Source organism: Eumetopias jubatus, unplaced genomic scaffold (assembly GCF_037043125.1).
Source record: "Eumetopias jubatus isolate StellerSeaLion01/CBP00866 unplaced genomic scaffold, mEumJub1_p1.0 scaffold_7, whole genome shotgun sequence".
In the NCBI taxonomy this organism is placed as follows: domain Eukaryota; kingdom Metazoa; phylum Chordata; class Mammalia; order Carnivora; family Otariidae; genus Eumetopias; species Eumetopias jubatus.
The window spans coordinates 39,528,102-39,543,057 of NW_028274813.1; the positions used below are offsets into that span (position 1 = coordinate 39,528,102).

General features: G+C 33.4%; 1 protein-coding gene and 1 pseudogene across 3 annotated transcripts in view; both read left to right on the forward strand.

The window, feature by feature from the left end:
* Nucleotides 1-14,512, forward strand: part of CUNH14orf39 (chromosome unknown C14orf39 homolog) — a 54,911-nt gene extending 40,399 nt beyond the window's left edge. For 2 of the 3 annotated variants that reach the window (XM_088025037.1, XM_088025036.1), the window contains exons 13-17: nt 1,469-1,530; nt 2,636-2,814; nt 6,523-6,661; nt 11,179-11,236; nt 14,313-14,512. In XM_088025037.1, the coding sequence (XP_087881163.1) occupies nt 1,469-1,530; nt 2,636-2,814; nt 6,523-6,661; nt 11,179-11,236; nt 14,313-14,512 (638 nt within the window). Of the gene's footprint in view, nt 1-1,468; nt 1,531-2,635; nt 2,815-6,516; nt 6,662-11,178; nt 11,237-14,312 lie in introns of all 3 variants that reach the window. The other variant, XM_028099129.1, reaches the window with a different exon arrangement.
* Nucleotides 3,881-5,283, forward strand: LOC114205619 (NEDD8-activating enzyme E1 catalytic subunit pseudogene; annotated as a pseudogene).
* Nucleotides 14,513-14,956: the final 444 nt, after the last annotated feature.

The following is a 14,956-nucleotide window of genomic DNA, read 5'->3' on the forward strand; positions in this document are numbered from 1 at the left end:
GGTTGATAAATTTGGCTATATTAAACTTAAGACTTTCTGTTCATCAAAAGACATTATAAAAACAATGGAAGGGACGCCTGGGTGACTCATTCTGTTAAGTGTCTGCCCTCAGCTCAGGTCATGATCTCAGGGTTCTGGGATCAAGTCCCGAGTTAGGCTCCCTGCTTAGCAGGGAGTCTGCTTCTCCCTCTTCCTTCACCTGCCACTCTGCCTACTTATGCACTCTCTTTCTCTCTCTCTCAAATAAATAAAAACCTAAAAAAAAAAAAAAATGGAAGACAAGAGGATATATTTTTAACACATAAAACTGTCAAAGGACTGGTTTCCAAAATTGTACAAAGAACTTCTACAAACCAAGAAAAATAAGACAGACAACCCAATTAGAAATATGTGCAAAATATGCAAATAGACACTTCAAATAGAGAAACTCATGTGGTAAATAAACATATGAAAAGATGCTCAGCAAATTAGGAAACTGAAAAATAAAGCTACAGTGAACTATTACACATCCAACAGATAAGCAAATTTAGAAAGTCTGACAATACTAAGTATTAATGAGAATATAGGATGATAAGAACTCTCACAACTATTGGGGGAAACTCTCATTTATAAATGACTATATATTGAGACCATATCTAAATTATAATTAGAGCTAATAGTTTTGTCTGGTGAAATTGAATGAGCTCCTAAGGTAACTAGGGATGGCTGGGTACCACAACAAAAATTGATAGTTTGGAAACTAAACTTTGGAAAATAGTTTAAAATTTGGTAAAATGAAAGATATACATATTCTATACCTCGTAATTCCACTCCTAGGTATATACCTGGGGAAATACAAGTACATACGTACAAATATATATGTAAAGGCATGTTCATATCATTACTGTTTGTAACAGTCTCAAAGTAGAAATACCCCAAATGCCCATTTGCTAGTAGAATAGATAGGTATATTAAGTTGTGTTTGTACAATAGAATACTTTACATCCATACAAGTAAGCAAATTATGTCTATATGAAACAATATAGATGAATTTCACAAGCATATGCTGAACAAAAAAAGCAAGACAAAGAACATCTATATTACCATTTTATCATATAACATTTTAAAACAGGTAAACTGTATTACTTAGGTGATAAAACTATAGAAAGCAAATCAAGGAAATAATCCTTACAGAAGTCAGGAAAGTGATTACCTCTGAAGGGGATGATATGAGGAATATGGGGCCTTTTGGAGTATGTATGATGTTGTTTCTTTACCTGGGTGATGCTTACATGGGTATTCTCTATAATTTTCTTTTTTAAACATTTGTATGGATTTTATTCTCTTATCTGTATGGATTGGGTTAAGCTGTATGAAATTGCTATTTTGTAGGTCAGAAACAAATATTGGTAATTTCTTATTGTGTGTATGTTTTATTTACAATTAAGTTGCCAAAAGAAAAAATAGTTTGTTCTCCTATAACAAACAGATGCTGAGTGTGAAGACAAAGGTACAGTAAGACAATTGAGAGAATCAAAATGTACTTCACAAGTAAGTCAAATGTTTGATTTCTAATTTCTAAGCAAAATATTCCAATTTAAAATATTGTTTCCACTTTAATTTCAGATTAAGTTTAATGAAGATTATATATGTGAGGTCTAGGTGTTTTAGGTTAGTAATCAAGTTTCTGTGGTGTTAAAGCTTTTATTCCTTAGAGGAGTTTTAGATTAAAAAATGAAGCCACAAAAAGTTTATAGGAAAATATACAAAAAGAGTTGTCATTAATAATTGACTATATATATTGATGCCACAACTAAATCACAACTGAAGAAAACAATTTTGTTTGGTAAAATTAAATGATTTTCTAAGGCAGTTCAAGACCAGTGGTTGCCACAAAAATATTTTCAAAATATATTTTAATAGTGGAAAACTTTAATGATAGATGTAGACAATGTTTATTGGCTTTACTAAGGTAGCTACTAAGGGTTAAAACAAGACAAATGACATAGTAGAATTCTGCTCAAGAAAAACAGGTAAAAAGAACATTTTGAATTTTTTTGGTTGAGAGACCCAAATTATTTCTGAAATAGGATTTAGTATAGCAAACATATTTGAGAAGTCATATTCCTACCCTACAAAATGATATAAAGGGAAATTACTATTCATGTTCTCAACCTTTGCAGAGAAAGTAGTGTAATGAATTTTTAAGGACAAAAATGTACAAAGAACACAGCCAATGAGAATAAGATTGCTTAGAAGTAAATCATTTTTTCCTTCCTGTGTCATATACAATTCCTGAGCCAGCGCATGATGTGGAAATTTAAAAAAATCATTCCTAACCATTTTTCTTCATCAATTTGAGTATGTTCTGGTTATCATTTCCTTTTTCAGGTAAACATAAGGGAGGTGGAGCTGGGAAGAAGAAAAAAATTAGAAAATTAAAAATAATTATTTTTCCATATTTTGCACAATTATATTTTGGTATCACTTTCATCAGGTATTCTTATTTTACTTATTTTGTCTATGAAGTGATAACATCATAGATTAATATGATGTTCTTCCTCACACATTTTTACATGTGTGAATTTGTTAATGTAATAACCTTTTTAAAAAATAACATTCATTTTTATAGTTTTCTATTATTTTGAATTTGCAGGTTTTATGTGCAGAACATTTTGGGAAACCAATAGAAAATAATAGTGATGAAGTAGAAGAAAGGGCTGAGAATTTTCTACAAACTCCTGAAATTCCTTTATTTTTAAGAAACACTGAAGCTGTGAAAACACCTGAATCTTTGGAGAAATTATTGTTTCCTAAAACCCCTTCTTTTGAAATGTAGGATTTTAATTAATAATTATCATTAAAGAATCTATTGAGCCAATATTTTATAAATAATAGGAATAGTAAAATGTCTAGTTCCTGTAACTTTAAAAAGGTTTTATTATGGAATATTTCAAATACACAAAGGAGAGAGACTAGCGTAATGAACCTCCATGTACCTAGTATCCTGTTTAAACAATTATTAACATTCTGCCATTCTTGTTTCATAGAACCTCTTCCCCATTTTTCCTACAGCATTCAGCTGAAGATGGTATAGATTCTGAGTACTTATCCTGTGCAATAGTATATACATTTAAGATTTTCCAAAGGATAAAAGATGTATGGAAAAATATTAAATGTCAAGCTAAAAAGGTATTATCGTGTATGGTAGATTGTGGACATCATTGAATAATGTTCCAGCTGTCATTTTTCCTTATGTTGTAGTGTCTAAAGCAAGAATTGCCATCTGTTAAGTAACCTTGGTAGGCAGAAATATCTCTTAACATGATTATTTAACTTTGGAAACCACAGATTTGTAGTTTACAGCCAAGAGAATAGGCTGCATTTAACCTTTTTGTTTAGTTTAATCCCTTTTTAAACTACAAACTTTAAGATTCTTTTAAAACATATATCAAACAGATTCCACTTCAAATATCTCTCACCCATGTTCTACTTCTGTATTTTAAGTTGCTAGTAAGAGTTTTATATATTAAAGTCACGCTGTTGACTCACACACAGTATATTCAAAGTGGAACTCATCAAATACGAGAACTGTAAAAGGATATGGCAGCCATATGCTAAATCCTCTGTTTATGGATGAGAAAACTGATCTGTAAAGTTAAGTGACTCATTGATGGTCAATGGAGACAGTTATGGAAGTATTTTCAGATTTCTATCTTATTTGACAATAGCATTAACTGTGTCTAAACACTTTATAAATATTGCTCATTTAATAGTCACAACTTTATGAGATGTAAATACATTATTATGCTTATTTTATAGAAGAGGAAACAGAATCCTAGGTGATACAACTTGTCAGTGATAGAGTTGAGATTCAAATGCAGGTAGCTTGGGAGACAATATGGTGGATGGCGAGGAGCCGGAGAAAAAAAGGAGAATAGAGGAGCTGCTGGCTGAGAAAATGGCTGTTGATGTTGGGTGTGGGAACACTGGAGACTGAGAAGTTCGCTGGAACCATGTAAAGAAGTTCCTCGAGCGATCTGGACCCTTCACACACCCTGATTTCGAACTGAGCACTGAATCTCTCCAGTTGTTGTTAGATACGTGTAAAGTTCTGGTCATTGGAGCTGGCAGCTTAGGATGTGAGTTCCTAAAAAATCTGGCATTGTCTGGTTTTAGATTTATGTTATAGACATGGACGCTATAGATGTTTCCAATCTAAATAGGCAGTTTTTATATAGGCCTAAAGATGTTGGAAGACCTAAGGCTGAAGTTGCTGCAGAATTTCTAAATGACAGAGTTCCTAATTGCAATGTAGTTCCACATTTCAACAAGTTTTCAGGATTTTAATGACACTTTCTATCGACAATTTCATATAATTGTATGTGGACTGGACTCTATCGTAGCCAGAAGATGGATAAATGGCATGCTGATGTCTCTTCTAAATTATGAAGATGGTGTTATTAGATCCAAGCTCCATTGTTCCTTTGATAGATGAGGGGACAGAAGGTTTTAAAGGAAATGCCCAAGTGATTCTGCTTGGAATGACCGCTTGTATTGAATGCACACTAGAACTGCATTCTCCACAGATTAATTTTCCCGTGTGCACCATTGCGTCTATGCCCAGGCTACCAGAACACTGTATGGAGTATGTAAGGATACTGCAGTGGCCTAAGGAGCAGCTTTTGGAGAAGGAGTCCATTAGATGTAAATGATCCTGATCATATTCAGTGGATTTTCCAAAAGTTCGTGGAGATAGCATCACAATATAATACTAGGGGTGTTACCTATAGACTCACTCAAGGTGTAGTAAAATGAATCATTCCTGCAGTAGCTTCTACAAATGCAGTTATTGCAGCTGTATGTGCCACTGAGGTTTTTAAAATAGCCACAAGTGCATATATTCCTCTTATACTTGGTATTCAGTGATGTAGATGGACTGTAAACATACACATTTGAAGCAGAAAGAAAGGAAAACTGCCCAGCTTCTAGCCATCTTCCTCAAAATATTCAGTTTTCTCCATCCACTAAACTGCAGGAGGTTTTGGATTATTTAACCAGTAGTGCTTCTCTGCAGATGAAATCTCCAGCCATCACAGCCACATTAGAGGGAAAAAAATAGAACACTTTACTTACAGTCAGTAACCTCTATTGAAGAACGAACAAGGCCAAATCTCTCCAAGACGTTGAAAGAATTGGGACTCGTTGATGAGCAAGAACTGGCAGTTGCTGATGTCACCACAACACAGACTGTACTATTCAAACTTCATTTTACTTCTTAAAGAAAATAAATCTGCACATAATAGAAAATTCATGAAAATATATTATGTGGATGCTAAGAAATTTAATGTCATTTTTAGCATGAGTTTTGCTGGAATTTGACTTTTTTATATAATGAACCACTCTTTTTTAAATTATAACTTACCCATAAAGACAGAAATTTGGGGTTGGTACTTGTAAGCATTTTCATTAATAATATGGGAAATGATGCCTGGAGAGAGAGATAATGAGCAAATGTATTCTTTCAGAGGAGGAGGCAAGCACTCTCTTTTGTCTGAATTTTGCTCCTATGGTCAAAGAATGCATTCCTCAGTTTTCATTTGAGCACCCACATAGAGAAAAGATGTCCCTTTAAAAAGAAAAAAAGAAAATTGTTTTAAATAACATTGAATATTACACCCTGACATCTAGAGCATGTTGAACATAGCCTATTTTTTACTTGATTTAATATTCATTTAATTGTAGTTATCCAAATGAATATTAATTATTGCAAAGGTTACCTTGTCCATACTAATTTTAAATGGTGTTATAGCTGAATACTTGTGCATGGAAATGGGAACTATTTTCATGTTTACTTGTAGTGCCATAGAGGCCAAATATGCACAGTATTAAAGCCAAGACATGGATGTTTGAAAGAAAAAAAATACAGGCAGCTCTACCTCCAGAATTCATTTAACCACTATGCTCTCTGTTTTTCCCAAATCATTTTATAGTTTAACTTCCTTATGCAAAATATGTAATGGCTGACTCCTCATCAAGACTAAAATCTTGTAACTGTCTTTCAAAATCTTGGAGACAATATAGCCTCAAAGTTAAGAGCTGGGACTTTGAATCTGGATTGCTGAATTCAAATCCCAACTCTGGCACTTACATTTCTTGGAGAAAGTCATTTAACCTTTCTATGCTTCAAAATTTTCTTCTGTAAAATGGAGGTGGTAATAATAGTACCTATTTCATAGGTTTATTGTGAGGAATAAGTAAGTTAATACCAGTGGAAATACCTAGAATAGAGCTGGACAGTATATTCTCAGTTGGAATTCATTATTATTCCCTAATTGATTGTTCTACTTTAACATTATTTTCCACCTCAAACCATCTTTTTCTTAAGAGGTTTTTCACTTCAATAACTATTCTCTCCCTTTCCCTACTGTACTAATTCTTACTTCTGTGCTATTGTTTACCAGTCTGCAGTATTTAGTAATATATTTTTAACATTTTTAAAATTTTTTTATTTTTAACATTTTTATTATTTCTTTGTAACAGAAATAGAAATATAATGCCTGAAGGTCAAACACAAAAGGAATCCCCTGGATTTTCTTTTCTTACGAATTATACTTCTAGATCTCCTGGATTGAACTTATTTGATTCTACTATATTTGATTCAGAAATCTCATCAGATCAGGTAATATGAGAAGCTAAAGTTTTATTTCTAAAAAGCTGTACACTGGAACCTCAAGTAATTTTTTTAAGAGAGAACACACATGCACTCATGCATGCAAGCAGGGGTGGGGAGGGGCAGAGGGAGAAAGAATTTTTTTTAAGATGTATTTATTTATTTGAGAGAGAGAGTGAGCAAGTGAGTGAGCAGGGGAAGAAGCAGAGGGAGAGAGAGAATCTTAGGTAGACTCACCACCGAGTGCAGAGCTCAACTTGGGGCTCCATCGCAACACCCTGAGATCATGACCTGAGTGAAAATGAAGAGTTGGATGCTTAACCACCTGAGCCACCCAAGTGCCCCTCAAGTAATTTTAATTCTTTACTATCAAACTGTCTTGGAGCAGAGTACAAAGCAGAGGCAATTTTTTAAAAAGATTCTGAGTAGTGATAATGTACCACAGTTGCCCCATTATGTTTTTGTTTTCAATTTCAGGTGACCTCAGTTGATATCTTTATTAAAAAAAGCATCTCAGGATAGGGATGATTTAAATTGCAGTTAAAGGCAGTTTAAAATGGATTTGGCTTCATAGTTCATGTTCCTAACTTCTAAACAAACTTTTCATTTCTCAGTGTGAAAAATTCTCCAGGTTATTAGTTGGTCTTTTTATTTACATATGTGTATGTAGCAACATTATTGGTTAATTTTAAAAGACCTAGTTTTCTTCTAATAGTGATATAGTGATTTCTGCTATTCAGTGATGGAACAGTAAAGTGCTTAAAAAAAACCAGTAAAGTGCTTATTTCTGTTATTTGGCAATTGAAACTGAAGATTAAGATGTGCTTTATTTGATCAGTAGAGACAGCACAGTGTAGCGGTTAAGACCAGACTCTGATGCCACACTGGTTGAGTGTGTACTGGATGTAGCATTTTGAGTACCTAGCTCCCTGTTTCTCATCTGTAAAATGGAAACAAGAATTTTTGCCATTGCGGGGCGCCTGGGTGGCTCGGTCGGTTGAGCATCTGCCTTCGGCTCAGGTCATGATCCTGGGGTCTTAGGATCCAGCTCCGCATCACGCTCCCTGCTCAGTGGGGAGCCTGCTTCTCCCTCTCCCTCTGGCCCCTGCTCACTCACTCTCTCTCTTTCTCTCTCTCTCTCTCTAATAAAAAAATAAAAGGGCCAGTTCTTAAGAAAGATATAACAATGACAAATGTGTATGTGCCTAATAACAGGTTCAAAATACAGAAACAAATGAAAAGCAGACCATAAAGAATACAGTCAGTGATACTGTAATAGCAGTGTAATGGGACAGATTGTAGCTATAAATGTGGTGGACATAACATCATGGATAAACTTGTCAATTCACTAAGTTGTACACCCAAAACTAATGTAACATTGTCAACTCTACTAAAAAAATACAGAAACAAAAATTGACTGAATTAAAGGGAGAAATAGAAAAAAGCACAAACTTGATTGGAGATTTTTAGCACCCTTCTCTCAGCACTTTATTGAATTAGACAACATAATCAATAAAGATCTATAAAATCTGAACACTACCAACAAACCTGTTGACCTAACTGACATTTATAGAACACCAACCACATCCAGCAACCTCAGCTCCACAGCTTATATATGCATGTCTTGTTTTATTGCACTTTGCAGATACTGCTTTTATTTTTTTTTAATAAATTGAAGGTTTGTGGCAACCCTGTGCCAAACAAGTCTACTGGCATCATTTTTTCCAACAGCATTTGTTTACTTTGTATCTCTGTGTCACATTTTGGTAATTCTCACAATATTTCAAGCTTTTTCATTATTATTATATTTGTTATGGTGGTTTGTGATCAATGATTACAACTCACTGAAAGCTCAGATGAAAGTTTGCATGTTTTTAGCAATAAAATATTTTTAAATTTAAGTATGTGCAATTTTTAAGACATGATGCTATTGCACACTTAATAGTGTAGTGTAAACATAACTTTTATATGCATTGGGAAACCAAAAATTCATTTGACTTGCTTTATTGTGATATTCACGGTTTTGTGGTGGTCTGGAACCAAACCTGTAATATTTCTGAGGTATGCCTTTATATTCTTTTCAAGTGCTGTTGGTATATTCACCAAGACCATATTCTGGGCCATAAAATGAGTCTTAATAAATTTCAAAGGATTGAGATCATAGCAAGTATGTTCTCTTTCCACAATATAATTAAATTAGAAATAAATAAAGTAGAAGGAAAATCCTAAATAATTAGGCCATGGATCAAAGAAAAAATCATGGGGCGCCTGGGTGGCTCAGTCTTTAAGCGTCTGCCTTCGGCTCAGGTCATGATCCCAGGGTCCTGAGATTGAGCCCCACATCAGGCTCCCTGCTCAGCAGGGAGTCTGCTTCTCCCTCTCCCACTCCCCCTGCTTGTGTTCCTTCTCTCGCTTTGTCTCTCGGTCAAATAAATAAAATCTTTAAAACACATACACACACACACACACACACACACACACACACACACACACACACACAACAAAACAAAACAAAACAAAAAACAAAGAAGAAATCATGAGAGAAATTAGAAAAGATTTTGAAATGAGTGATTATGAAAATTCAGTGTTTCAAAATTGAGGAATGTTGCCAAAACCAGAATAAAACCATAGCTTTAAATTAATTAATATTTTAAATAATTCAGTTAATAGAAAAGAAGAAAGGTCTAAAATCAGTGACCTAAGTTTTCACCTTGAAAATCTAGAAAATGGGGTGCCTGGGTGGCTCAGTCGTTAAGCATCTGCCTTCAACTCAGATCATTGCCCAAGGGTCCTGGGATCAAGCCCCGCATTGGGCTCCCCACTCAGCTGAGAGCCTGCTTCTCCCTCTCCCTCTCCCTCTGCCTGCTGCTCCCCCTGCTGTGCTCTCTCTCTCTCTCTCTCTGTGTCAAATAAATAAATAAAATCTTAAAAAAAGAAAAATCTAGAAAAAGAACAAAGTAAACCCAAAGTAAATAGAATGAAAAAATAAGGGAGATAAATCAATGAAATAGAAAAAAAGCAATAGAGAAAATTGACAAAGCCAAAGTTGGTTCTTTGAAAAAAATTGACAGAATTTATAAACTCATCATTAGACTGACAAAAAGGTAAGCCAATTTACCTCTTTTACAAATAAAGTTGTATTATAGATCCTACAGACAATAATAAGAATATTGTGGAAAAGAAGACTGGTGAGGGGGAACCAAGAGCAATCAAAATGTGATAATGGTACAAGGACTGATAAATTGATCAATAGTATGGGCTAGAAAGTCTTGAAATTTTAAATATTCATTAGATCTTAATAAGAGGAAGGATTCTCTGAACATTAAAACAGTGGAAGAAGAGCCAAAAGAAAATAAAAGGGTTTGGGTTTGGGTCCATAGAAAATTTTTATATGTTAAAAAGTTTTTAAAGGCAAAATGATAATGTGATATAAAATATTTGCAATAATATAAGGAATTAATGCCTTTAATATGTAAAAAGCTTATGTGGGTTAATAAGAATTACTACCTCAATAGAGATATATACAAAGTTCTTTAGGTGAATAAATAATCACTGAAAAAGAAATTCAAGTGACTTATAAAATCTCTGGGATAAACAGTTTTCCTTATTAATTGTCAAAAAAATGTAAATCTGTGCATAACAGTATTTACTCAAGTGTAATTTGTATTAGAAAAAAACAGAAGTGACCTAAATATCCAAAGTGAAAAAATGATTGCAAACCAAGAAACAGACTCTTAACTATAGAGAACAAACTGATGGTTACCAGAGGGGAGGGGGTGGGGGAATGGGTTAATAAAGGAGTGCACTTGTGATAAGCACTGGGTGTTGTATGTAAGTGTTGAATCACTAAATTGTACACCTGAAACTAATATTACACTCTATGTTAACTAACTGGAATTTAAATAAAAACAAACAAAAAAGAAACTGTATGGTGTGTTCATATGGAAGAATATGAAAATGCCATCAAAAGCATCTTGGTTTTGGAAGAATAGTGACATGGGAAAATGCTCATAATGCAGCATTAAGAGAAAAAAAGGGACAGAAATCTGTTGTCATGATCCCATTTTTTGAAAAAAACCTGTTTTACAGAGAAAAGAGACTCTTTTGGCAGCAAAACTTGATCTGAACTAACATGAAGCTGTCATATTTCCTTACTTTTATAGGCAGGAAAACAATACCAAGAACCTGCTTTGTAAAAGACCTTCAGAATAAAGCAAAAGTTACTTAGAATTTTAGGTTATATTAATATTCCAAAGTAGGAACTATCTTTAGTATACTATATATACCTTTTAATATATTATCTATTGCAAGAATCAAATCAATAAGCTTTATTTTAATATAAGCAAATGATAGGTTTTAAAGATAGGTCTTTTTTTAAAGTACAGTAATGTGCTATATAGAATGTTGCCATTTTGTATACTCTAATTATGCTTATTAGAAGAACCAGGCTTTATATTCAAATATAAATACCATATATACTGTTTTACTGATTTCTTGAGTAATACTGAATGGAAATTATTTTTCAGTTTAATGAACATTATTCTGCAGGAAATTTAAATCCTCTCTCATCACAACAAGAAATTGGTAAGTGATTTGAAGTTTGCTACATATAAAAACATGTTAACTTCTCCACTTTTTATTTAGTTTGCCTCTGATTTTCTCAGGCCCTCAGTTTATTCTTTTAAAATTCTATTACTTCTGCACCACTCACTAATTATTTTTTTGTAGCAATTTAGCTTCTTTCACTACTCCATCAAATTCTCCAGTAACAACTAGTGACTTAACAATTATTAAACATTATGGGTATTTTCTATTTATTACCATATTCACTATCTCTGTAGCATTCGATATAGTTGACTATTCTCATCTTTTTTCTGAAGTTTTTAGATTTCCTCCTATATCTCTGGTGCTTACTTTTTATTTGATCTTCCTTCTTCTCTTATCCCATGATTAATTGATTCATTCAACATAGAAATGTGTATGTGTATAAATATAGTATATTTTGTATTCGGTACTGCTTTGGCTCTGGTGATAGAATAGTGGACATTTTTCTTTTTTTCCTTTCCTTTTCAGTTCCACATACAAGTGAGATTATACATTATTTGTCTTTCTGTCTGACTTAATTCACTTAGCATAATGCCATTAGTGTTACTATAAATGGCAGGATTTCCTGTTTTTTTATGGCTCAGTAATATTCCATTGCGTGTGCATATGTATATATATACATATATTTATTTCTTTTTCTTGCCTGATTGCTCTATCTAGGACTTCCAGTACTACTTTGAATAGGAGTGGTAAGAGCGGGCACCCTTGTCTTGTTCCTGATTTTAAAGGGAAACTCTTCTCCTTTCACCATTGGTGTAGTGTTACCTGTGGGCTTGTCATATATGGCTTTATTATGTAGAGATATGTAACTTCTATGCCTAAATTGTTGAATTTTTATCATGAATGGATGTTGAATTTTGTTGAATGCTTTTTCTGCATCTATTGAGATGATTATATGATTATTTTCTTTTATTCTATTAATGTGATGTATCTAGCCTTTTCTCTTAGAAATAATGTATGTTTTTGGCCAGACTAAAGAACTCACTACATCCCAAATATGCCCACACTTTCTTACCTACTTTTTTCTTCCTGAAATCAACTTCCATTTCTTTCTAACCATCTTCCAAGACCAGGTTCCATAAATCCTTTTATTTCCCTTCAACTTTTCATCCCAAAAAGATCTCTCCTTCACTTTTCTCTATGTTTCTTTTTTTATATACTTCATAATATTCTTTTGTCGTTATTTATCAATATATAAAAAATCTTCTCTAATCACAAGTCTTTGGGGACAATGATTCTGTTTTATTCACCTTTGTATTGTCCACAGCACCTTGCACATTAATCTATTATTTTATTTATAATGAACATAGGAGTTTTATGGAGACTTTATATGAACTTCTTTTCTTCTGAAATAAAAAACATCAAATTCATTTATTCAAAGGCAGATTCAAGATTTTAGTTCTTTCTGAGCCTATAGCTATATTACAGTTATTTTCCTTCATTTAAGTCTTATGGATGTGTACTGAAGTCAATGGAAAAATAAAGGGTTAGAGGAAGAACTCAAGCATCTGGTAATCAGTCAGTCCATCTGTCTTTCTAACCATCCCTCCATCCACCCACCCTACTGCTGGTAGGCTCAGCTTTATTTAGGTTGAAATGATTGAGGTGTTTAAAGATACATGAAATTTTAAAGTGCTACAAAGTAAATTGTTCTGCTTAACTGAATTGGTTCTTTATGGAAAAAATACAGGTGTTTTAAAAGACTTCAAGTAAGTTTTTAGATTACTGTGTATTTTGAGTTTGTTAATAACTAAAAATTATAATAAAGGTATTAAAATATTTTAATATTTATAGTCTTACATATATAGTGAATGAAAAATAATATTTTTCCTTAGGAGCAGTTCTTGGCATCATTAACCAAATCATTTTTTATGTAAAGTTGATTTCAAAAATTCCTCTTGGGGCGCCTGGGTGGCTCAGTTGTTTAAGCCTCTGACTCTTGATTTTGGCTCAGGTCATGATCTCAGGGTCATCAAATGGAGCCCACATAAGGCTCCATGCTCAGCGTGGAGTATGCTTGAGATTTCCTCCCTCTCCCTGCCCCTCTGGTCCTCCCCTCAGCTTGTGCTCTCTCTCTCTCTCTCAAATAAATAAAAATAAAATCTTAAATTCCTTTTAGAACTATAGAAGCCTTTTCACTGTTCTGTCCATTTCTTTGAACAATGCCACAAACAGTACATTGTAGTAACTCATAAATAATAGTTGAATAAGTTTGACTTCTGCAATATCTCTCAGACCCAGCATCTTTCCCCATTCATTTTGCTGTGACTATATGACGAAGCTTTCATCATTGCTTTCCTATTATCCCCACTTCTAGACACTCTACTGTTCCAGGCTTTCTACACATTCTTTCCTTGGTAATCCTTATAAAGTAGTTCAAATCCTGTCATATCTCCACTTGAAAACTTAAAAAAATTTTTTTTTTTATTATTTTGGTGGGAGGCAGAAGGAAAGGGAGAGTGAGAATCTTAAGCAGGCTCTGCACCCAGTGTGAAGTGGGAGACGGGGCTTGATCTCACAATCCTGAGATCATGACCTGAGCCAAAATCAAAGAGTCCATTGCTTAACCGACTGAACAATCCCGGTGCCCCTCCACTTGAAAACTTTTAATGGCTTCCTCTTACATATAAAATAAAGTCCAGATTCTGTAGTTGGACATTCAGCAGTCTTTCTAAGATCATCTTCATTAATACCCTTTTAATAACTTTTTATGATTTCTCAGTGCTCCTGACAAGCTGAATTGATTTCTGTTATCCTTATACTTCCTATGCATGCCTGTTTCTGTGCCTCTGTGCTGTTCTCTCCATTTGAGGTGTTTTACCCCTTCTTCTACCATATATACTAGCTCTTATTATGCTTGAGTTCAAATTACTTAAAAGTAATTTTGGATTTATTTGATTTCTCACAGTTCTTTGCACATAGGAATACAGTTAACTATCTGCTTAATAAGTGATTCAGTGTTACCTTGTTTATTGTTTGCAGTATATGTAATTTAATAGATTATGTAAATTATGTAACATGAATAGCATGGTATCGTAATGTTTATCTTCCTCAGGAAACTTATTTGGGAAACCAGAAGGAGAAGATGGCTTCACATTTTCTTTTTCATCAGACTCTTCAACTCACACATTTGGAACTGGAAAAGATTATTTTAGTTTTCCATTTTCATTTGAACAGGATCAAAACTCAACACCTTCTTCTGTAAAAGGTTTTTCATCTTCCTCACAAAATACAACACAATTTACTTTTTTTTGAACTGATTACTAATTTCTCAAATTATTTAACTGCTCTGTAATCATCTAGGGCATAAATTTACATTATTACTTAAAAAATGAAGACTACTTTCTTTTGTTGATTAAAGCAGTAATGGGTTACCATAGTTACGTTATTTGATTATATATTTAAATATTGAGGAAAATTAACCCTATGTCATCAAATTTTGTTTTATTTGAAGCATTTTCTGTCATTTATTTTGGTTTTGATTTTGGAAGCTGTATTTAGGCAGAATTAATCTTAATAGAATTTGATGCTTTTTCATTAATCTTTACTATAAATATTAAGCCTGCTTCTCCCCAGAACCTAAGTTTCATTCTGGTAGTATTTTAGGTGCTTTGACAAGAACCTGAAATTTAGGCCACCAGAAGACCTTGTAGCAGTAACTATGCAGAATTAGCTGAGGTGTACTTTGTACTTTAGCTA